At 37.7% G+C, this 25,002-nt stretch overlaps 2 protein-coding genes across 13 annotated transcripts in view; one reads left to right on the top strand and one right to left on the bottom strand.

The window, feature by feature from the left end:
* The window catches only part of POLK (DNA polymerase kappa), an 87,736-nt gene extending 65,232 nt beyond the window's left edge, over positions 1-22,504 (bottom strand). The window contains exon 1 of one of the 6 annotated variants that reach the window (XM_055367795.2): positions 21,968-22,504. The gene's annotated coding sequence lies outside the window, so the exon portion shown is untranslated. Of the gene's footprint in view, positions 1-20,510; positions 20,570-21,967 lie in introns of those variants that run through there. The other 5 variants (XM_063700679.1, XM_004058708.5, XM_055367799.2 and 2 more) reach the window with 5 other exon arrangements.
* Positions 22,038-25,002, top strand: part of CERT1 (ceramide transporter 1) — a 147,075-nt gene continuing 144,110 nt past the window's right edge. For 3 of the 7 annotated variants that reach the window (XM_063700684.1, XM_031003268.3, XM_063700683.1), the window contains exon 1: positions 22,492-22,773. In XM_063700684.1, the coding sequence (XP_063556754.1) occupies positions 22,678-22,773 (96 nt within the window). In that variant the 5' untranslated portion in view covers positions 22,492-22,677. Of the gene's footprint in view, positions 22,124-22,158; positions 22,774-25,002 lie in introns of those variants that run through there. The other 4 variants (XM_004058707.5, XM_031003269.3, XM_055367801.2 and 1 more) reach the window with 4 other exon arrangements.

Consider the following 25,002-nt stretch of genomic DNA (forward strand, 5'->3'; position numbering starts at 1 on the left):
TCCAAGCTGAGAGCCAAATCAGGAATGCAATCCCATTCCCAATAGCCACAAAAAGAATAAAATATCTAACTAGGCATTGAAAGGGAGGTGAAATAGCTCTACAATGAGAATTTAAAAACACTGCTCAAAGAAATCAGAGATAACACAAACAAATGGAAAAATATTCCATGCTCATGGATAGAATGAATCAACATTGTTAAAATAGTCATGCTGCCCAAAGCAAATTACAGATTCAGTGCTATTTCTATCAAACTACAAAGGACACTCTTCACAAACCTAGAACTAGAAAAAACTATTTTAAATTTCCTATGAAACCAAAAAAGAGCTCGAATAGCCAAGGTAACCCTAAGCAAAAAGAACAAAGCTGGAGGCATCACATTACCAGACTTCAAACTATATTACAAGGATACGGTAACCAAAACAGCACAGTAGCAGTACAAAACAGACACACAGACAAATGGAACAGAATAGAGAGCTGAGAAGTACAACCACATGCCTCCAATCATTTGATATTTGACAAAATCAACAAAAACACGCAATGGAGAAAGAACTCCCTATTCAATAAATGGTGCTGAGATAACTGGTTAGCCACATGCACAAGATTGAAACTGGATCCTTTTATTACACTATACACAAAAATCAACTCAAGATGGATTAAAGACTTAAATGTAAAACCTAAAACCATAAAAACCCTGGAAGATAACGTAGGAAATAACATTCTGGACATAGGCTTTGGCAAAGATTTCATGATGAATATGCCAAAAGCAATTACAACAAAAACAAAAACTGACAAGTGGGACCTAATTAAACTAAACAGGTTCTGCACAGCAAAAGAAACTGTCAACAGAATAAAAAGAACCTACAGAATGGGAGAAAATTTCTGCAAACTATGGATCCAAGAAAGGTCTAATATCCAGCATCTGTAAGGAACTGAAACAAAATTTTAAAGCAAAAAAAGAATAACCCCATTATAAAGTGGGCAAAAACATGAACAAATACTTTTCAAAAGAAGACATACACATGGCTAACAAACATATGAAAAAATGCTCAACATTACTTATCATTAGAGAACTGCAAATCAAAATCACAATGATATCACCTCCCACCAGTCAGAATTGCTATTTTTAAAAAATCAAAAAATAACAGATGCTGGCAAAGTTGTAGTGAAAAGGAAACACTCATACACTACTGGTGGGAATGTAAATTAGTTCAGGCATTGTGGAAAGCAGTTTGGCAATTTCTCAAAGAACTTAAAACAATTACCATTCAACCTGGCAATGCCATTACTGGGTATATATCCAAAGGAATATACATCGTTCTACCATAAAAGACACATGCATGTGCTTGTTCATTGCAGCGCTATTCACAATAGCAAAGGCATGGAATCAACCTAAATGTCCATTAACGGTAGACTGGATTTAAAAAAAAAAAAAAGGGGTACATATACACAAAGGAATACTATATAGCCATAATAAAGGATGAGATCATGTCCTTTGAGGCAAAATGGATGGAGCTGGAGGTCATCATCCTAAGCAAACTAACATAGAAACAGAAAACCAAACACTGCATGTTCTCATTTATAAGTGGGAGTTAAACTTTGAGTACACAAAGAAGGGAACAACAGACACTGGAGCCTACTTGAGGGTGGAGGGTGGGAGGAGGGAGAGGATTGAAAAACTACATATCAGGTACTATGCTTATTACCTGGGTGACAATCTGTACACCATACCCCATGGCATGCAATTTACCTATATAATAAATGTGTACATGTACCCCTGAACCTAAAATAAAAGTTAAAAAACAAAAAATCAAAAATGGTTTATAAAGGAATGGGACTTCCATCTTAGATGTTCTTATTCTCACTTGGATTACTAACTCTGGGGAAGCCAGGTGCCATGTGAGAAAGCCCTGTGAGGAGGTCATGTGAGTGACCATAGAAGTGGATCCTCCTCTAGTCAAGTCTTCAAATAAGAATACTGCCCTAGATAATAACTTGACTGGACCTTCATGAGCCAGAGACATTTAACTATGCTGTGCTCATATCCTTGACCCTCAGAAAGTATTAGATAAGTTTACAGCTTACTTTCTTTTTTTTTTTTTTTTGAGACAGAGTCTTGCTCTGTCACCCAGGCTGGAGTGCAGTGACACAGTCTCGGCTCACTACAACCTCCACCTCCCAGGTTCAAGCTATTCTTTGCCTCGGCCTCCCAAGTAGCTGGCATTACAGGTACCCACCAGCACGCCTGGCTAATTTTTGTACTTTTAGTAGAGACGGGGTTTCACCATCTTGGCCAGGCTGGTCTTGAACTCCTGACCTCGTGATCCACCTGCCTTGGACTCCCAAACTTCTGGGATTACAGGCGTGAGCCACAACACCCAGCCTCAAGTTTTATAATTATCTCATATGGATAAGCACTGGTCCACAGCCCACATTTTGGGTAGCACTGGTGTAAATAGCTATATACTGGTGTAAATAGCTATATACTATATACTGGTGTAAATAGCTATATACTGGTAGCTATATACTATATAGCTATATACTATATACTGGTGAAAATAGCTATATACTGGTGTAAAAAGCTATATACTATATACTAAATATATATAGTATATTGTTTATACATAGTATATAAACAATATACTATATATATTGTTTTCATTTGAATGATGGTAAGAATTTAAAGCACAGTAATGAACTGATCAACAGAATAATTGATGCCAAAAAACTTTTTCCTCTAGAACCTGTTCAAGGAAAAAAAACATTTTCATTTTAGTTATATTTCAACTAAAATATAAATTTCAAGAGGGGTTTGGGTGCAGCGGCTCACGCCTGTAATCCCAGCACTTTGGGAGGCCAAGGCAGGAGGATCACGAGGTCAGGAGATTGAGACCATCCTGGCTAACACGGTGAAACTCCGTCTCTACTAAAAAAATACAAAAAATTAGCCGGGCATGGTGGCAGGCACCTGTAGTCCCAGCTACTCGCGAGGCTGAGGCAGGAGAATGGCATGAACCTCGGAGGCAGCTTGCAGCGAGCGGACATCACGCCACAGCACTCCAGCATGGGCAGCAGAGCGAGACTCCATCTCAAAAAAAAAAAAAAAAAAAAAAAGAAAAGAAAAAAATTTCAAGAGGGCAAAAACTGCTACAGTGCTAGGGCATTAGACCTGTTAATTATTAAATGTGTGTTTAATGAATGAACAGACTAATATACAGATAAAAATAAAATTAATAACAATATATCAGTTAAGTTTTTACAAACACAATAATTGTAAAAGTTAACATTTGGCTCTTATAGTATTTTACATGCATGATATAATATTCTTCAGAGATGAGGAAACTGAGGTATGTATTTAGTAGGTACCTTGGATAAGGTAATAAAATTATCCAAGGCTGAGGCTGACAGAGTCGCTTGAACCTGGGAGGTGGAGGTTACAGTGAGCCTAGATCATGCCAATGCACTCCAGCCTGGATGACAAAGTGAGATTCCAACTCAAAAAAAAAAAAAAAAAAAAAGAAAAAGGAAAAAAAAAATACAAAGAGGCTGAGGCAGGAGAATTGCTTGAACCTGGGAGGTGGAGGTTGCAGTGAGCCTAGATCGTGCCAATGCACTCCAGCCTGGGTGACAAAAGCAAGATTCCATCTCAAAAAAAAAAAGAAGAAATACAAATAGATTCAGCTTTTTGAATACCCTGAAATGTGAGAAACATAAAGAGAAATACATTTTGGATCAACTGGAGATCTTCCCGGTAATCCAAAGGGTAATTCCTTCAATAATCATAGCATCTAAAACAGCTTTTCACCAGACATTACCTAACCTAAAAACTGAAAAATCAACTATCAAGTAAAAAGGGCACTATATTTCTACTTAAAGGAAAAGGGAAAGTAAAGGGAAAGCATTATTCAAAAAAGGAAAGTTTTTGTTGTTGTCAGCCATTTCATGTGAATTTGAGTCAACTAAGATTTAGTGCAAAATTTGTGCTGATAGTTCTGTTGTATCTCCTGGAATGTAAGACTGGATATGAAGGGTACAATTTCATCTATGTGTACATGTTTATATTCAATTATATGTATGGACTTATACAAGTGAAATGTATTAAGTATTTTTTATACTATTTCAATCTAAAAGATCTCTATATACTCCAGTATACATTTTGATATGTTTATATATATATTACAAGATTATAATCTGTGTACTTGGCCTTTCATATCCATGGGTTCCACATCTGTGTATTCAACACACTCTGTATAAAAAATTTTTCTTAAAAATCTGTACTGAACATGTACAGACAATTTTCCTTGTCATTATTCTCTAAACAATAGTATAACAACTATTTATACAGCATTTACAACTATTTGTATAGCATATACTATGTAACAGTATAACAATTACTTATACAGCATCCAAACCATGCATCCATGGTTTTTATGTGTGTGTTCCTCTCCAAATCTCATGTTGAAATGTGATCCCCAATGTTGGAGTGGGGCCTAGTGGGAGATGTTTGGGTCATGGGGGTAGGTCATGACCTATGACCCTCATGAACGGCTTAGTGCCCTCCTTGCGGTAATAAGTGAGTTCTTGCTCTGAGTTCACAAGAGATCTGGTTGTTAAAAAGAGTGTGGCACCTCCCCCCTCTCTCTTTTGCTCCTGCTCTCTCCATGTAATGTGCTTGCCTCCCCTTTGCCTTCTACCATGATTGGAAGCTTCCTGAGGCCCTCACCAGGAGCAGATGCTGGCACCATGCTTCCTATATAGCCTGCAGAACCATGAGTCAAAATAAATCTCTTTTCTTTATAAATTACCCAGTCTCAGATATTCCTTTAAAGCAATGCAAATGGACTAACACAATTAGGTATTCTAAGGAATCTACAGATGATTTAAAGTCTATGGAATACTATATAAAGGTTATATGTAAATGCTATGCCATTTTATATCAGGGACTTGAGCAATCGTGGATTTTGGTGTCTGTGAGAGGTCTGGGAGCCAATCCCCCATGGATACCAAGAGATAATTGTATTCACTTAATGTCATGAAAATACATAACTTTACATTTTATAACATCTATTTCATTAAATTCTCTCTATTTTTGTTTAAGAGACAGGATCTTGCTTTGTCACCCAGGTTGGAGTGCGGCAGCACAATCATAGCTCACTGTAGCCTCGAACTTCTAGGCTTAAGTGATCCTTCTGACTCAGCCTCCAGAGTAGGTAGGACTACACTTATGTGCCACCTTGCCCAAATTTTTTTTTTTTTTTGGTAGAGTGGAGTTCTTGCTATGTTGCCCAAACTGGTCTCAAACTCCCGGCCTCATGTGGTCCTCCTGCCTAGGCCTTTCAAAGTGCTGGAATTACAGACATGAGCCACCATGCTCCACCACACTCTAATTTTAATATAGCATCAATGTTTATTCCAATGATAAAAGTTCATGCTTGCTACAAAAAATTTTATATCAGAATGCATAAAAGGGAAACAAAGATAATAAATATATCATGCAACAATTCCAGAGAGAATGATCATTAATATAATATTTTGGGATACTTCATTACTTTCTTCTATGTATATTTCTTCATATATTTTATACAAAAATGACATCACGCTATTCATACTGCTTTGTAACCTTTTCTTCCCCTCTTAATCATGGAATTATTTTTATTTAAATAATTATGGAACTATATAATCATTTTTTCTTCCGTATTTTTTTTACTTACATGGAGTATAAGTGTATCATCTATATATTTTAGACATAGTAGATTTCGTCCTACATATCGTTTTGTGGTCTGTTTTCTTTAAGACTGTATGAAGGGAAATTTTCCATGCCATCATGATGTGTCTGGGCATCTGAATTTAGTTCGGCCACTTGAGGATGGCTGAACTTTTAACTTCTTGCTTCAAAATCTTTGTCTGAGAGTACCAATATTCTAATATCATTTTTAACGGCTGTGCAGTGTTACACTGTATGGTTGAACTATATTTCATATAACAGCTCCCTAGTGACAGCAGTTAGGTTGTTTCTAAATTTTCTCTATTATAAAAAATGCTGTGATGAATATCTATGCCTATTAATTTTTAGACACTGGTCTTAATAAGACAGACATTTTAAAAGCAACACATGGAATTCTTTAACAAGTGGTCTTCTTACCTTCTTACCTATCAGCCTGCCTGGTTATCTATTTCTTTCCAAAAAGATTTTGAGATACCTTATAAAAAGAATTAAAAATTTAAGTGAAAGCAAAACTACCAGGTTCAGAGAAGAAAAGCAGGTATGTCAACAGTAAAGTCCAAACAGTTGATCTAAGAATAAAACTATATATATACACACACACATACACATGTATATACACATATATACACACACGTATTTATGTGTGTGTGTGTGTGTATATATATATATAAAAATTTTTTTTTTTTTTTTTGAGACAGGGTCTCACTCTGTCACCCAGGCTGGAGTACAGTCATACAATCCTCCCACTGCAGCCTCTCAAGTAGCTGGGACCACAGGCGTGCACCACCAAAACAAGCTAGTTTTGTTTTATTTATTTATTTTTGCAGAGACAGGGTCTATGTTGCCCAGGCTGCTCTAGAACTCCTGGGCTCAAGCAATCCTCCTGCCTTGGCCTCCCAAAGTGCTGAGATTAGGGGTGTGAACCACTGCACCTGGCCAAAACTACATCTTAAGATTTCCAACAACTAGAATAAAAAAAAAGTTTGATTATATAATTCTTTTTAGAGGAGAACAGAACAAAGCCTATCCTCCTTGGAGACTTTTTTATGTAATGAATTATATTTAAAAAGCCAAATTTAATACACAATATCTTTCACTATCATTCATATCAAATACAGAAACAAAGTCAAAAGGGGTATCTTATGGTTTATGCTTATGAACATTAAAACTCAAATCAGACTGAGAGATAAACTCCACACACCTAGCTGACTGTCTTTATCTACTTTAGATACCTCTACCTTTTACTTCAAAGGAAAATAAATGGTTTTAGGTTTTAAAATATTCACATTAGGCCAGGTGCAGTGGCTCATGCCCATATCCCCAACACTTTGGTAGGCTGAGGCAGGTGGATCACTTAAGGCCAGGAGTTCGAGACCGGCCTGGCCAACATGGCAAAATACGTCTCTACTAAAAATACAAAAATTAGCCGGTTGTGGTGGTGCACATCTGTAATCCCAGCTACTCAGGAGGCTAAGGCACGAGAATCACTTGAACCTGGTAGGTGGAGGTTGCAGTGAGCCAAGATCGCGCCACTGCACTCCAGCCTGGGCGACGGAGCGAGACTCTGTCTCCAAAAAAAAAAAAAAAAAAAAAAAAAACCCCATTAAATCAGAAGTTTATCTCTGACTGTTTAAATCATCCTCTTAAAATACCATGAAAAATATTGAAAAAGAAATAAGGAGACAAACAAAACAAACAAAAGGGTACCAAATGGGACAAAGAATGATTGGATAAAGTTTAATTTACATAGTAAAAATCTTACTAATTAGGTGCTGAGGTTTTCTATTTTCTAAGACAGAAAAATTTCCCCTCTCATTTCCTTTTCTGAAAATAAGAGCTTCCTAAATCTTGTTTTTGCTGAAGTCAAAGCAGTAGTAAAAGTGATTTCTCTTTTACAATACTGTCAGTGGTTTCTTCCCTTCTCTTTTTTCTTTTTTTTAAGAGACGGAGTCTCGCTCTTCCCTTTTCAAGATACAGCCAACCTCTCTACAGTTGAACAAAAATGAAACAGATAAAAATATAAAATACGAAATTCTATAAAGGTTGGTTATATTTACTATGAAAGCTAAAAACATGCATATATAAATGGTAACTAATGTTTTCCAACAATTTACCATATGCCAAGCAGATACTAAGTGCTTAAGAAGCATCCTCTCACTGCTATTCATTAGTTTAGATATTTTATTTAAGTGTCTTTAACACATAAGGAAATTGAGGTTAGAGAATTTATATAATTCACCCATGATCACAAGAGGTACTCAGGCTGAAACTCAAATCTAGATTCTGTCTCCGGAGCCCGCATTCTTAATCAGTATGCCAAATACACAACTACACCTAAGATGCCAGTTTTATTTTATCTTCATTCTCAAAAGGTATCTTCATCAGATATAAAATTGAACTGACAGCTTTTTTCTTTCAGTACTTTAAAGATGCTGCTCCATTGTTTTCTAGCCTCCATTATTTCTGCTAAGGCCATGATCACTCAAATTGTTGTTCCTCTATGTATGTTTTCCCATTTTGAGAAAGTTATGGCTATTACTGTTGTTTCTTCCTCTTCCTACAATCTCTCTCTCATCTCCCTTTGGAGGTTCAATTACCTGTTACTCCTGTTATTATTCCTTTGCTGTTGTTCCACAGGTACCTGAGTTTCCTTTTCTGTTGTTGTTATTTTTAATTTTTTCCCTTACTCTTCTTCATATTGGTTATTTTGTATTGCTCTATCTTCGAACTGACAGACCAATTCCTCTGTCATTTCCATTTTGCTATTAAGTCCATCTAGTAACATCATTTTGATTTCAGATATTGTATTTCTTAGTTCTACAGTTTCCATTTGATTTTTTATATTTTCCTTTTTTGCTGAGATTTCCTTTCTTTATAGTGATACAAACATATTTCTTTACTTCGTTAAGCACAGTTTTAATAGTTGTGTTAAAGTCTTTGTCAGATAGTTCCAACATCTGGATCATCTTGGGGTTACCATCTGTTGACTTATCTTTTCTTTGAAAATAGTTCACATTTCCCTGGCTCATATATCAAGTAATTTTAGATTATATCCTGGATATTGTAAAAGCTATGTTGTAAGAACTCTAGATTCTGTTTTATCTTTCTGAAGAGTGTTAATATTTTTGTTTTAGCAGGCAAATAAACTCTAACTGAAAACTCTCTATGTCTGGTAAGGAGAAAGACTCAGATCTCAGTTCAGATTGCTCTCAATTTGCCGTGGGCATGCATGTAGACTATGCAAGTCAGAGAGTCAGGTGAAGCTATTATACGGCATTTAGAATTTCCATTATCTGGCTCTCTCTTTTCTTGGGTGACTTCCCTACTCTTTGGTAGCACTGGCCCCCTTCCCCTGGTTCTTTTGGACAGAATAATGGGGGGTTTTGTACTGGAACATTAGTTATGCCTTACTGTGCCTGCTCTCAAGGCAAAGCTGCAAAGAATGAGAATCTCACTCTGTAAGGGTTGCTTTGTCAAAGTTTGATACCCTCCAAAATCTATCTGTTTTTTGTTCCAGACCCCACAAGTAATTGATTTTTGTGTTTTTTTTTTCTAGGTTTTCAGTCACGTGCAAGAGCTTACTTCTCCATACTGGAAGTAGAAGTTTCTCAAAAATTTAAAAGCAAATAAACTTATACGTAATTTACTTCATATTCCCAAAGTACTAAAATAACTTTTGCTCTCCAAAGTACAGCTATTCCACATGTTTAAACAGATGTTTGCTGACAGCACTGACTTCTCCAAGAGCCTAAGAGAGGACAGCAGCCAATTAAACTCCAGTGTCTTCTAAAATTTTAATCCTAGATTGGTTTCAGATGGGTTAAGACAGTCATTCAACCCACAAGTATTTAAGGAAGGCACCTGGGACTGACTCAGTTCCTAGATTTAAACCTGTTCAGTGAACTGTCCACCCCTACCTTCAAAGTACAGAGATGAAACAGGTTCTCGTATTCTCTATGAGCACATCCTCCTACTCCTGCTTCCTCTTATCTGCCCTTTTTACAATCTGAAAGGTTTTTTTTGTTGTTTTTCTTTTTGAGACAGAGTCTCACTCTTGTCACCCAGGCTGGAGTGCAGTGGCACAATCTCGGCTCACTGCAACCTCTGCCTCCCGGTTTCAAGTGATTCTCCTGCCTCAGCCTCCTGAGTAGCTGGGATTACAGGTGCCCGCCAGCACATCTGGCTAATTTTTGCATTTTTAGTAGAGACGGGGTTTCACCATGTTGGCCAGGCTGGTCTTGAACTCCTGACCTCAGGTGATCTGCCTGCCTCGGCCCCGCAAAGTGCTGGGATTACAGGGGTAAGCCATGGTGCCCAGCCTACAATCTGAAAGTTTTATCTGTCTCTCACATGCAACAAAGATGCCTTCCTCACCTCCCCAGAATCCTCATCACACATATATTTAAATTGTTTTCTAGTTTAAAAACACTCTCAAGTGAAAAACAAACAAACAAAAAAACCCAAGGCTTTCCAAGGCTTCAAAAATTCCCAGGCCTTCTTTCAAGAATATAACCTACAAAACCTACTGCTTGAATCATGTACCTGTTTAACTTAATCACAAAACAGTTTGGGTTCTCATTCCACAATAAAACTAGCAAAAATTCCTAGAAAGAAGCAAAGGTCTTTGTTTGCAGAAAGCCTTTGTATCTGGAGTTTACAGGTATTTCTTAACTTTACACATCTTTTCACATATCTGCCTGAGGGCTAAGGTAAATATTACTGCATATTAGTCATTGATCCCCTTGACTTTACTTTGGTCCTTGATAATTCTCTTAGATTGCAATTTACACAGTATGGTTCTACTATGAACTGATTTCTACAGTGCGATCTACATCACAGACATACCTTTCTTATGTGGAAACCTGAAAAATGATTTTAATACTTTAGGTATTTCTAACTAAAATGACATTCAGATATCCCAATGGATAAGTGTTTACTAAATACATCATATATAATATTTTCTATTTTTAAATGCAAAAAATTTTACTAGATTGGACAAAGATAAATCAACTAGCAGTATATTATGATGTGCTTTGACCTTTAAGATAAAGAGTATCTTATTTAGGCAAATTATTCTTATTTTGTAATGAATTACAACAGTTAACCCTGAGACAGGGGAAGGAAATATAAATCAGCTCAGCTTTGGCTGTAAAATAAAATTGAAGAATGTAGTTACATTAGTCCTTATATACCACCAGGGTCTTTTATTTTTGAGTTTCTTCTTTGAGCAAATTTATTTGTAAACATTAATATTTTATATCTTATTTTCTTAGAAGTCTTCCAAAGAAAAAAGGATTCTTTTTTTAACAGAATAAAACTGATTCTATCCTACAATTACTATATGAATGTATTCATCCTCTTTATAAATTTAAGGTGCATAATAGAATCTTAGGGATCCTGTTTTTCCTATGCTCTGTATTTTAGTATTGCATCATCCTAGGGTTTATTTAATCATTACTCATGAATTATTTCTTAGGAGATATGCTAAAAATAAAATAATTTAAAAATAAAATGGAATCACCTAAAAAGATGATCCAGTAGGAAAAGAAATCATTTTTATATCATACTTCAGCTTTCAAAATGTTTTCCACAGTATAACATCTTTGAAAGCAGAAAAGCATAGAAACCTCATTTTTGCAGTCTTCTTTTTAGTGGCTTTTATTAACACCATTAAGAGTTCTGAAACCGGTTTTGGGTTCCAAAATGGTAAGTAGAAGTAAGCTGGCTTCATTCCCTCACTAGAGAAAACCAAAAACAAATATATGGTGCTGAGATTATTGCTAGTAATAGCCCAGAACTCAAATATGTAGATCAAATGGTTCCAAGGGACACAAAAAAGTGAAAAAAACTCCAAGCAGACAGAAAAAGAATCAGAATTCAGTATCTATGACACTCCTTCCCACAACCTGCCTGACACCAAGTATGTGGAAAATTTCCCTGACTCACAGTGTCTAAACTGGAAAAAGTGAGACTGAAGTAGACAACCAGTTTCCCCCACCATCTTGGGGTCCTGACAGGAGACCTGTCCCTGACTCAATCCATGGGAAGCATCATGAGTACACAAAGGGAGAAATAGCCCTGAGGACACTCAGAGACAGATGGGGAAGGCAGGACTACCATTCCCAGTCTTGGAAACTCTGCTCTTTAACTTAGTCAAAGGAGACACCAAATCAGAGTACTTGTTCAGCAGGACCACTAGGTAGGAGGTACGCTCCACAGGTCCCCTGGGCACAAACCCCTAGCCAGCCTTTCTACACTGCTGAGATATCACCTTTGGGACCTCCCCAATTCCTAACAGGCAACACTCTGATCCTTTACTAGGGCAGAGGCAAACCTAGAATTAAGCCTCCATCTAGTGCCAAAAAAGAGGCAGAGTGACCTAGCAGAAAAAAAAAAAAAGAAATTCAACAGGTAAGTTACAAAGAATCTCTAAGCAAACATGTCCAATAAAAACCAAACTAGTCAGAGAAGACTAAAATAAATAAATAATGTTTCAATGCAAAGACATAGATGTACATCCAAAAGAAACAACAGCAAACCATTATCTCCTCAAATGCGCAAAGCAAGGAATGAGTGACTAACCCTAACGAGACAGTGATATGTGAGCTCTTGGACCATGAATACAAAATAGTGATTTTATGGAAACTCAGTGACATCCCAAATAACACAAAAAATCAATTTAGAAATGTATCAGAGAAAATTAACAGAGTTTGAAACAATAAAAAATCAAACAAATCTTGGTGGAACTGAGAAATATGTTTGCTGAACTAAAAAATTCATTAGAGGCTCTCAACAACGTAGTGGATCAAGCAGAAAAAAAACAATCAGTAAGCTAGAAGGCAGGCTATTTTAAAACACATAGACGAGGAAAAAAATAATAAAAAGGAATGAAGATTGCCTAGAAGATATAGAAAATCACCTCAAAAGACTAAATCTAAGAATTACTGGTATTCAAGAAGCTGAGCAAGAGCAGGAGTAGAAAGTTTATTCAAAAAAATAAAGCTTCCCAAAATCTAAGAAAAATATCAATATTCAGGCCAGAGAACACCAACAGATTTGACCTAAATAAAACTACCCCAAGGCATATAATAATCGAACTCTCAAATGTCAAGGACAAAGAGAGGCTCTTAACAGTAGCAAGTTAAAAGAAGCAAATAACATATAAAGGAGCTTCAATTTGTTTGGCAACAGACTCCACAATGGGAACCAAATAAGCCAGGAGAGAGTGGGATGACATTTTCAAAGTGCTGAAAGAAAAAACTGCCATTCAAGAATATTATATTCAGCAAACCCATCCTTCAACTACAAAAAAGGAAAGATAAAGTCTTTCCCAGACAAACAAGCACTGAGAAAATTCACCATCACCAGACTCATTTTACAAGAAACACTAAAGGGAGTTCTTCAATCTCAGAGAAAAAAAATGTGCAAAAAGAAAACATTTAAAGGTATAAAACTCACTGCTAGTCCATTACAGGCACTGTGGTTCATGCCTGTAATACTAGCTACTTGGAAAGCTGAGTCAGGAGGACTGCCTGAGGCCAGGAGTTTAAGACTATCCTGGGCAACATCATAAGACCTTATCTCTAAAAAAAAAATTTGTTCTAATTACCTGAGCATGGTGGCAAATGCCTGTAGTCCCAGATACTTGGGAGGCTAAGGTGGGAGAATCATTTGAGCCCAGGAGTTCGAGACTACAGTGAGCTATGATTATGCCACTGCACTCCAGCCTCGGTGACAAGGCAAGACCCTGTCTCTGAAAACAAAAATAAAATAAAGAAAATCCTCTGGTAAAGGTAAGTACATAGACAAACCCAGGATGCTCTAATACTATAATTGTTTTTGGTCCTCCCATAATTCTAGTATGAAGTCTAAAAGACAAACTTGTTAAAAACAATCGTAGCTACAGCAACCTGTTAAGAGATAGGCAATATAAAAATATGTAAGTTGAGACAATAAAAAGTCAAAATTTTAGGGGTGATAGAGTTAAAGTGTAGAAGTTTTTAAATTTCTTTGTTAGTTTCTATTTTTTTCTTTGTTATCTAAGATAAGTTGTCATTGTTTTAAAATAACTTGTCATAGCTCTAAAACTTTTTAATAAACTTCACGGTAACCACAGTGCAAAAACCTATAACAGATACACTAAAAATAAACAGCAATTAATTAAAACATACTATCAGAGAAAATCACTTAACCACAAAAGAACACAGAAAGGAAAAGAGAGGAGTACAAAACAACCAGAAAACAAGCAACAAAATGGCAATAATAAGTTCTTACTTACCAATAATAACACTGAATGTAAATGAACTCAAGTCTCCAATTAGAAGACACAGAGTAGCTGACTGGATAAAGAAACAAGACCAAACCATACAATGCCCACAAGAAATCCACTTCACCTACACAGACACACATAACACTCTAAGTGAAGGGCTGGAAAAAGGTATTCCATGCAAGGGGAAACCAGAAAAGAGCAGGAGTAGCTAACATATCAGATAAAATACGACTATAAGTCAAAGACTCCAAAAAGTGAGCAAGAAGGTCACTATATTATGATAAACAGGTCAATTCAGCAAAAGGATATAACAATTAATATCTAAGCATCCAATACCAGAATACCCAAGTCTATAAAGCAAATATTGATAGACATAAAGGGAGAGATAGAGTGCAATATAATAGTAGGAGACTTCAACACCCTACTCTCAGGAAAGGACAAATCATACAGACAGAAAATCAACAAAGAAACAGGGGAGTTAAACTAGACCAAATAGGCCTAATTGACATTATAGAACATTTCACCCAACTGCTGCAGAACAGACAATCTTTTCATCAGCATATGAAACATTCTCCAGAACAGACCACATCTTAGGCCACAAAACAAGTCTCAAAAAGTCAATTAAGTAGAAATCATATCACATATCTTTTGTAACCACAACGGAATAAAACTTGAAATCATTAACAAGAGGAACCTGGGAAACAATACAAAAAATTAATTAATTGTTTGATTTAATTTGGAGTAAGTTCAAATCAAATGACTTGTTCCTGGCAGGGCATGGTGGCTCATGCCTATCATCCCAGCACTTTGAGAGGTCAAGGTGGAAGGACTGTTTGAAGCCAAGAGTTTGAGACCAGCCTGGGCAGCACAACAATACCTGGGCTGGCTGGGCTTGGTGGTGTATGCCTATTGTCCTAGCTACTCAGGAGGCTGAGGCAGGAGCATCGCCTGAACCAAGGAGACTGAGGATGCAGTGGGTCATGATCACACCACTGCACTCCAACCTAGGTGACAAAGTGAGACCCTGTCTCTATTTAAGAAGGGAACTTAAAAATATTCTGAATCAAATGACAATGGAACAACAAAATACCAAAATCTATGGGATATAGCAAAAGTAGCAGTACTAAGAGAGAAGTTTACAATAATAATTGTCTACATCAAAAAAGGAGAAAGATTTCAAATAAATAACCTAACAATGCATCTCAAACACTAGAAAAGCAGGAACAATCCAAACCCAACATTAGTAGAAGAAAATAAATAATGAAGATAAGTACAGCAGTAAATAAAATTGAGACAAAAAAATACAGGTCAACAAAAGTTGTTTTTTTCAAAAGATAGATGAACTTGACAAAACTTTAGACAAATAAAAGAAAATTCAAATAAATAAAAACAGAAATGAAAAAGTAGACATACCAACTGAGACCACAGAAATACAAAGAATCATTATATACTATTATGAGCAACTATACGCCAACAAATTGGAATAGCTAGAAGAAATTAATAAATTCCTGGACACTTACAACCTACCAAGATTGAAACATGAATAAACTGAAAACCTGAACAGACCAGTAAGTAACAAGATGGAAGCTGCAATAAAAAGTCTTTCATCAAAGAAAAGCCTGGAACCTGATGGCTTCACTACTGAATTCTACCCAACATTTCAAGAATAACTAATTCTCACTTCTACTCAAACTCTTCCAAAACAAAACAAAACAAAAAATTAAAGAGGGAATACGTCCAAACTCATTCTACAAGGCCAGCATTACCTTGATATCAAAACCAAATAAGGACACAACAAAAAAGAAAACTACAGGCCAATATTACTGATGAATACAGATGCAAAAATTCTCAACAAAATACTAGCAAATCACATTAATAAGATCCTTCATCATGATCAAGTGGGATTCATCCAAGGGACGCAAGGATAGTTCAACATACTCAAATCAATAAACATGATACATCACATTAACAGAATCAAGAACCAAAAACATATGGCCATTTCAATAGATGCTGAAAAAGTATTTGACAAATTCAACATCTCTTTATGATAAAAACCCTCAGCAAACTGGATACAGCAGGAACATGTTCCCAAATAATAAAGGCCACATGTGATAAAACCACAGCTAACATCACACTGAATGGTGAAATATTGAAAGCCTTTCCTCTAAGATCTGGAACAAGACAAGGATGCCCACCTTCACCACTGTTATCTAACATAATACTGAAAGCCCTGGGCACAGCAATCAGACAAGAGAAAGAAATAAAGGGCATCTAAATTGCAAAGGAAGGAGTCAAGTTATCTTTGTAGGCAACATAATCTTATATTTACAAAACCCCTAAAGACTCCACCAAAAAGCTGTTAAGAACTGATAAACAAATTCAGTAAAGTGTCAGGATACAAAATTAACATACAAAAGTCAGTACAGACTTTTTTTTATTTAGATTGCTTTCTTGATTTATTTTTCATATTGTTTGCTCTTAGAGTATAACATTTACAATAGTTACAAATAATATAAAATACCAAGGAATTATCTTAAGTGAAAGATCTGTAAAAGAAAACTATAAAACACTGATGAAGAAAATTGAAGACACAAATAAAAGGAAAGATATTCTAAGCTTGTGGAATTAGAAGAATATTGTTAAAACAACAATACTACCCAAAACAATTTTCAGATTCAATGCAATCTCTATCAAAATACCAGTGACATTCTTCACAGAAATAGAAAAAGAATCCTAAAACGTATATAGAACCACAAAAGACTTTGAATAGCCAAAGCAGTCCTAGGGGAAAAGAACAAAGCTTGGGGCATCACACTATCTGACTTCAAAATATACTACAAAGCTATAGTAACCAAATGACCATAATACTGGCAAGAAAATAGACACATGGACAAATGGAACAGAACAGAGAACCCAGATATAAATCCACACATTTACAACCAAGTAATTTTTGACAAAGCAATTAAGAACACATCATGGTAAAAGGATAGTCCCTTCAATAAATGGTGCTGGGAAAACTGGATAACCACATGCAGAAGAATAAGACTATCTCTCAGATATTTCTTCCTCATCTCTTTCATTTTTGATACAAAAATCAAATCAAAATGGATTAGAAACTTAAATGTAAGATCTGAAATTATGAAACTACTAGAAAAATGTATTTGGGAAATACTCCAGGACATTGGTCTGGCCAAAAGTTGTTTTATTTTGTTTTTTTGTTTTTGGAGACAGGGTCTCACTCTGTTACCTGGCTTTGAACGCGGTGGTGTAATCACAGCTTTCTATACCCTTGACCTCCTGAGCTCAAGCGATCCTCCCACCTCAGGCTCCTGAGTAACTGGGACCACAGGTGTGTGCTACCACATCCAGCTAATTTTATTTATTCATTTAACTTTATTTTTAAACTTGTAATGTTTTAAACTTTTTTCTTTAATTTTATTTTAATTTTTAAACTTTTAAAATTCTTTTTGCAAAAGTAGGGTCTCCCTATGTTGCCCAGGCTGGTCTGAAACTCCTTGGGTCAAGCAATCCTCTGCCTCAGCCTCCCAAAGTGCTGGGATTATAGGCATGAGGCACAACTCTTGGCCTGGCCAAAAACTTTTCTGTGTAAGACCACAAAAGCACTGACAACCAAAGCAAACGTAGACAAATTAGATTATATCAAGCTAAAAAGCTTCTTCACAGCAGAGTGAACAATCAACAAAGTGAAGGGACAACCCACAGAACAGGAGAAAATGTCTGCAAACTATCCGTCTGACAAGGGATTAGTAACCAGAATATATAAGGAGCTCAAACAACTCAATAAAAGAAAAATAATCTGATTTTAAAATGGTCAAAAGAATAGACATTTCTCAAAATAAGGCAAACTAATGGCCAACAGGTAAATTAAAAAAATGTTCAACATCACTAATCATCATAGAAATGCAAATCAAAACCACAATGAGATATCATCTTACCCCAGTCAAAATGGCTTAAAAAAAATTTTTTTTATTATACTAGAGACGAGGTCTCGCTACATTGCCCAGGCTAGTTTTAAACTCCTGAGCAGCTCAAGTGATCCTCCCACCTCAGCCACCATGGGCGGCCTAAAATGGCTTTTATTAAAAAGATAGAGAATAATGGATGGTGGCAAGGATGTGGAGAAAGGGGAACCCTGCTACACTGTTGATGGGAATGTAAATTAGTACAGTCACTATGGAATACAGTATGGAGGTTCCTCAGAAAACTTAAAATACAACTACTGTATGATCTAGCAATTCTACTACTACGTATATATCCAAAAGGGAAATCAATACATTGAAGAGATATCTGCACTCACATGTTTATTACAGCACTATTCACAATAGCTAAAATGTGGAATCAACCATCAATGGATGAATGGATAAAGAAGATGTGGTCTATATACACAATGGAATTTAGCCATAAAAAAACAATATTGGGCCTGGCATGTTGGCTCACATCAAATCTCAACACTTTGGGAGGCCAAGGCAGGAGGATTGCTTGAGGCCTCCCTATTTCAAGAATATATGGAATAAAAATTTGGGTTTGCTATATTTTTATTTTTATTATAATTTCTAATAAAGTTGTTTTTCCACTATCCCTTTATTGCTGCTTCTCAGGACTATTCATAAAATGACCAAAAATTCAAAAAATAAAATGATAGTAAATGACAATGACTATTTTTCCTGATAATACCAAAGGTTAAATCAATATGTTCTTCCTTTTAGTAGCAACACAAGACAAGGGGATAGTTGCAAGAGGCTCCAGAGATCATTTAAATTATTTATGAGTAATTGGAACATATACTTGCTAGTGTACACTAGCAAGAAAAGAGCTGTAAACTGGCTATATGTTATTGCACCTTAAAAATGCATGTGGATGAATTTTCTTTTAAGAAAACTGTTAAACTAAAGAAAAACTATGTAACACACCTAGAATGTAATCTGTCTGGCTCTGACAGATTCTCAAATGTTTAATCATTTAAAAAATTTGGGATAACAGTTTTTTGGAAATTTTTTTTTTTTTGAGACAGGGTCTCACTTTGTCACCTACACTGGAGTGCACTGGCATGATCACAGCTCACTACAGCCTCAAACCTCTGGGGTCAAGCTAGCCTGCCACCTCAGCACCCTGAGCAGCTAGGACTACAGATATGTGCCATTATGCCTGAGTGACTTTTCTAAAATCTGAAATCAATTCTATATGTATTAAAAGTTATGTATTGCAAGCGCCTAAGGTCCAAAGTCTGGACTAGGCTATTCACTAGCAATGATCTGGGCAATTAACTTCTTTGAATGTTAATTTCCTCATATGTAAAATAAGAATAATGTCTACCTTGCAGGATTTTTGTGAAGAGTGAACAAATCAAATGAACCTAAAACAATGTTTGACATTTTGTAGGCCTTTGGCAAATGATAATTGCTACTTACAAAAGGCTACGATGTTATTTGGTTCTTTGGTGTCTGACCAATTTTAATCATGTTAGTGATTTTTTTCTTGGGCCTTGTTAATTGCAGTTCCCACAACTTCTCTTCAATCATCAACCAAGTTAAACTTATTTCATTCGTCAGTTATTATTTACTGAAAACCTCCTATGTCACACGCAATTTTAAATCTTTATTCACTCTCTACACATAATTATTGTCAGAATACCTAGACAGAAAAATGCTAGAAAACAATGAATCTACAGAAGAAGTGGTTTATATCTTACTTTTATAGCACCCGAGTCAGATTATCATATACCAAGATCTTAATAAAGATCTTAAACAGGGATAAAGTATATTTTCATAAACTATCACCATAGCAACATGTTCTATAAAAATATATTTTTTCAACTTATTTGACTAAGAAGAAAAGGATGTGAAATTATAGTAGAAGTGAAACAATAAAAAGGTTAGAAAAAAACAGGAAGCAAAACACGTTTACAAAATAACTATCATGAGGATTCTACTGATACCTAATATACCACCACACTGCTTTATATAGTATGCCTTTAAAATATTAATAAAAGAATTTCTCACAGTAACAGGAAGAGACTCAAAAGCTAAGCAAAATTAAAACGACAGAAAGAACATGTGTACATGCCAAGAGTGGGCACTAATACTGTTCATTGGTATACCGTACTATGTGCTTTTTAGACTAAAAGATTTTCCAATGTTATAGTGAAGCCTATGAAATACCAACTACTCTAACAAGTTTTTATCCCATAAACCAAACAGATAGGAGTAAAAGATATGGGAATACATTTTCAATTTCATTGAATAGTAAGAATATTTCTGCTTGAAACATTCCTAGCCTGGCTCTCATTTCTACAATAGGAAACAGGATAAAAAGGGTGGCCTACACACCCTTTGAAATTCCATTTCTGAAATCACTGTCTTATTCTCGAATGTTAGAACTTTTTATGAGATCTGACATATTCTCAAGCAGCTGTGAAGTGCATTAAGGTATCAATGAGTATCCCCATCTACCTCTTCCCTCCCACTTTTCCAAAAATACAGCTGTCTTTGGAGACTTACATGGTAAAAATCAACAGATAAAGGAGTCCTAGACAGATATGCAAAGTCACCTTAAGGATCAAAGCTGCAGAATAAGACATGACAGTATGAGCATAATATAATAATAATTGATATTAGTAAAAGAACTCATCAATATAAATGGAGTGTGGATGGTCAGAAAAAGAAGAAAGTAAAAGAAAGCAAGATAAATATTGGCAAGGCCTACTTAAATATCCATTGCCACGATAGGGATAACCTAGCTTCATGCTACCAACCATTCAGAATCGTAATTAATCCCCCATGCAGGAAGAAAAAAATATGATACTGGGATACGGGAAAAGGTCATCAAGCCTAGATTTGAAACCAGGATATAAAGAGCTGGAGTTACAGGCACCTACCACCATGCTCGGCTAATCTTTGTATTTTTAGTAGAGACGGGGTTTTACCCTGTTGGCCAGGCTGGTCTCAAACTCCCGGCCTCAGGTGATCGACCCACCTCAGCCTCCCAAAGTGCTGGGATTACAGGCGTGAGCCACCACACTCGGCCAGCGTTTTCCCTTAGACTCGAAATTTCGCTCCTATCGTCCCATCCTTGGAGTAAGAAAGTATTCTTTCTAAGGTTTAATAACAAATTTTACTCTTGGCAATTACAAGGAAATCGACTATATTAAAATAGCTAACGAGAGGAAATTACTGAAGCTACAAAGTCAAAGTCTCATAATCAAAGCTATCCTTGACAACTGACAAGAGTTGTTAGATCTTCTATTGGTCTTTCTGCTAATTCAACCCTAATCTTAAAACAAAAATAGCCTCCTATTGCCTAATCCCTTGTACACACAAAACCATTGCACTTCGGTATTTCTAATACGAGAAAGTTTCTATATATCCAACCTTTCCTATCTTTGAGGGGCAGGCATGGTTAACGTGGTTCTCAGTAAGATATTCATTTACAACCAAGAGAAAATCCCAGGCTATCATCTAACATTCTTGTTTTACTTTAAAAACCTTTCTAACGTCATTTATTCTCTGACAACCTCAAAATTACTTTCTACAAAGCAAACTCTAGAAATCTAAAAATGCGAAGTGCGTGCTTGTGGGAAGGTACTAAGGAAATTCTTTCTTTAAACGTCAAATGTGAATTCTAACTTCTAATGAGTAAGACCCTCGAGATTTACAGCGGTGGTCTGGTGGAAAGAAAACCCTTGGCACTACTAGCTCACAAAACCCCAGCCCGTGGTTGAGGCGGAAGCGGCCAAACGCTCCCGGGCTTTCGACAAGCCGCCCTGGAAAGCAGGCCCGTCATCTTCATCGGAAAGCTCTCTCACGTCTGGGCCGGCAAGCCCGGAGGGTTCGTCATAAACACACAAGGCAAGGAGAGAAGCGAGGCCGAGGGGCAGGTCACGCAACTGTCAAACGAAGCCCACCCACCGACTGACAAGGCCCCAAGGGGACAAGCGATACCCGCGCGGGATACTCACCCGTTACCTCAGGATCGCGACTACAACTCCCAGGAGGCTGCGCGAGCGACGGACCAACGCCCTTCCCAGAATGCAGCACAGCTGCATCCCTACCCCGCCCTCTCCTTTCTCCGCTCCTCCTGCTTTTCTACCCGTCGTCACCCGGGAGAGCCGGAGGTAGGGTTCGGGAGGAGGATCCCGAAGGCTCGGCGTGTCGCGTCAGACGCCGGGAGGGGGACGGGGCGGGGAGTAGTGGGGGAGAATGGGAGGACGAAGGGGAGGGGAAAGGACAGGGGAGGGGAGGGTAAATAGTGGGCCAGGCAGGAAGATGGCGGCGGTAGCGGAGGTGTGAGTGGACGCGGGACTCAGCGGCCGGATTTTCTCTTCTCTTCTTTTCCCTTCTCCTTCTCTATTTGAAATTGGCATCGAGGGGGCTAAGTTCGGGTGGCAGCGCCGGGCGCAACGCAGGGGTCACGGCGACGGCGGCGGCGACGGCTGACGGCTGGAAGGGTAGGCTTCCTTCACCGCTCGTCCTCCTTCCTCGCTCCGCTCGGTGTCAGGCGCGGCGGCGGCGCGGCGGGCGGACTTCGTCCCTCCTCCTGCTCCCCCCCACACCGGAGCGGGCACTCTTCGCTTCGCCATCCCCCGACCCTTCACCCCGAGGACTGGGCGCCTCCTCCGGCGCAGCTGAGGGAGCGGGGGCCGGTCTCCTGCTCGGCTGTCGAGCCTCCATGTCGGATAATCAGAGCTGGAACTCGTCGGGCTCGGAGGAGGATCCAGAGACGGAGTCTGGGCCGCCTGTGGAGCGCTGCGGGGTCCTCAGTAAGGTGAGCAACCCGTGGTGCCAAGGGACCCCTGGCCAGACTCACCTGCAGCGAGGCAATCCGCTGAGGCGGTGGGGTGGGGCTGGCGGGAGGCGCGGAACGTGCCGGGGTGCGAGGCTGAGTATTGCTGCAGCGACTAGGGATGAGGCGGGGATATAGAGGCACTGTCCTTGTTGCCCGGGGGCTCGTCGGGGGCAGCCGAGGACCAGGTAAAGGGTGTATAAACCTGAGATCCAGTTTGGGAGGCCAGATGCGCGCCGTGACTTGGGACTTAGGGCGGCAGCTGTCCCGGGTGTAAGGAATCCGGGTTGGGCTTCAGCGGTGTCCGAACGACTGGGCATGGGAGCGGTTCAAGTCGGACCTCTTAAAAGAGGTTGGTGTCTCTGAGGATGCCAAGCCGAGTAGGTTGGGGGCCACTGCGGACGCAACTCTTTCGACAGAAGCTGGAGCGACTCGGCTTGGTGTTGAAATTTGAGGTGTTGAATTCTGCTAGGTTAGATGTAGTGAGACAGATGAATGTGGAGGACTTTCTCCCTCACCCTGTACCTTAGTTCAGAATAGAGATATTGAATCGGCACGTGATGGGTACAGGAAATATTCATAGTAACTTGGAACATGTGAGAATGGAGACTGATCTTTAGTCCAGGAAGAGCATTACTTAATAATAAAATATTTTTGCGGTAAGGGGTCGAGGGTAAGGAAAAGATGTTTTATCTTTTATATATTTTTTAAAATCCCTGTATCAGAATTTTAGCAAAGCAGTCATTATAGGACTGCAGATGGATGATCTCTTGATATTACATAGTTGTGGGGATTTTTTTTTTAAGTTTTTGCTATAAGAAGATTCACATAGCCTTTTTGACTTCTCTCTCCCTTCCTGTTAAACTTTTTTAGACATGGCTGGAGCTAGCAGTTAACTTGGAGAGGGGGAGCTGGGCCAGTCCCTCAACAAGCTGGTCATAAGATACTATGTCATGTGCAGCCAGTGGCTATTAAGAAATCACCCTGTTTCCAGTATTCATATTTGGCAAATCACTTGGACATTATTTGTGGAATTGTTTCATATTAGGCTTTTATAATGTCTTTAGAAAGCTAATGAGAAGGGGACCAGGAAAGGCATGAGTAGTCAGAACTAAGGATTGCAAGTGTTGACTTTTATTTGTATAGCAGCAAAATTATGTTGTATATTGATGCTGTGATCATTCTTGAAATTTCAGTGCAAGGTTTTCAGTAACGAGAAGCTCCTCAGGATTTCTTTAGATTAAATGTATCCTGTAATTTAGGAATCTCAATTGAACACATTGTGTAGTAGGTATACATTTTCAGTTGGTAATAGGAAGTGGGTTACTTGCTTCTCAGTGATTTTGGTAGTTTCATCACTGCTCATAAGATGGGAAGCTGACTGCCATATTAGTATTGTGATGTGTTAAGTATTTTACGAAACAAATTGTGCTTTTGACCTACTGATAATTACTTTTTTGGGGGTTGGGGGAGTGGAGTGACGGGGGAAAAAGTAACCAGTGCTCTGGAGTAGGTATACTATAGATAAAAAAATGGAAGACCAATCTCGATATTTAAATGCATACAAATGTATTTGATCACCTCTATGGAAGGTGAATAGCTTAAATTTTGACTGTTGCTGCATATGTAGAATGAATAGGAATAAAGCTTTTGGTATTCTTGCTCAAAGCTATGAAGGAAATTTTCCTGAGATTTACCAATTTATGGTTATATACAGTTTTCTGGAAGCTTTTTAATCAAGGGTATTCTAAATTGAATATGTATACTCATACTGAGTATGGTAGATATTTTTAAATGTAAATTATATAGTTTGAATTCTTTGTATTCACCTGGTAATTTAAACAAGGGTCAGAACTCGGATTTTGTTGTTTTCCTTCCATTGAGTAATGTAAATAAGTCCCGGTACAATTCATTTTGTTTCTCCCCCAAAATGGGGTGGATTTGGAATGGGCTTGGGTAAATTTATATTAGAAATATACCAGTTCAAAGGGTGTTTTCCATATGGTAATCTGAAATACATGGAAATACCTATGAAGCATATTTCTTATAAATCACTTAAGTGTATAGATTCCAAAAATACTGGATAGACAATAATTCTATCTAGTTATAACAAGTATCGTGATGGATCATGGTGGGGAAAAGATGCATGCCTTAGTAGGACTTGAGAGCACCTAAGCCTGGATAAAATAATCTCATTCAATTTCTGAATTT

This window comes from Gorilla gorilla, chromosome 19 (assembly GCF_029281585.2).
Source record: "Gorilla gorilla gorilla isolate KB3781 chromosome 19, NHGRI_mGorGor1-v2.1_pri, whole genome shotgun sequence".
Lineage (NCBI taxonomy): Eukaryota > Metazoa > Chordata > Mammalia > Primates > Hominidae > Gorilla > Gorilla gorilla.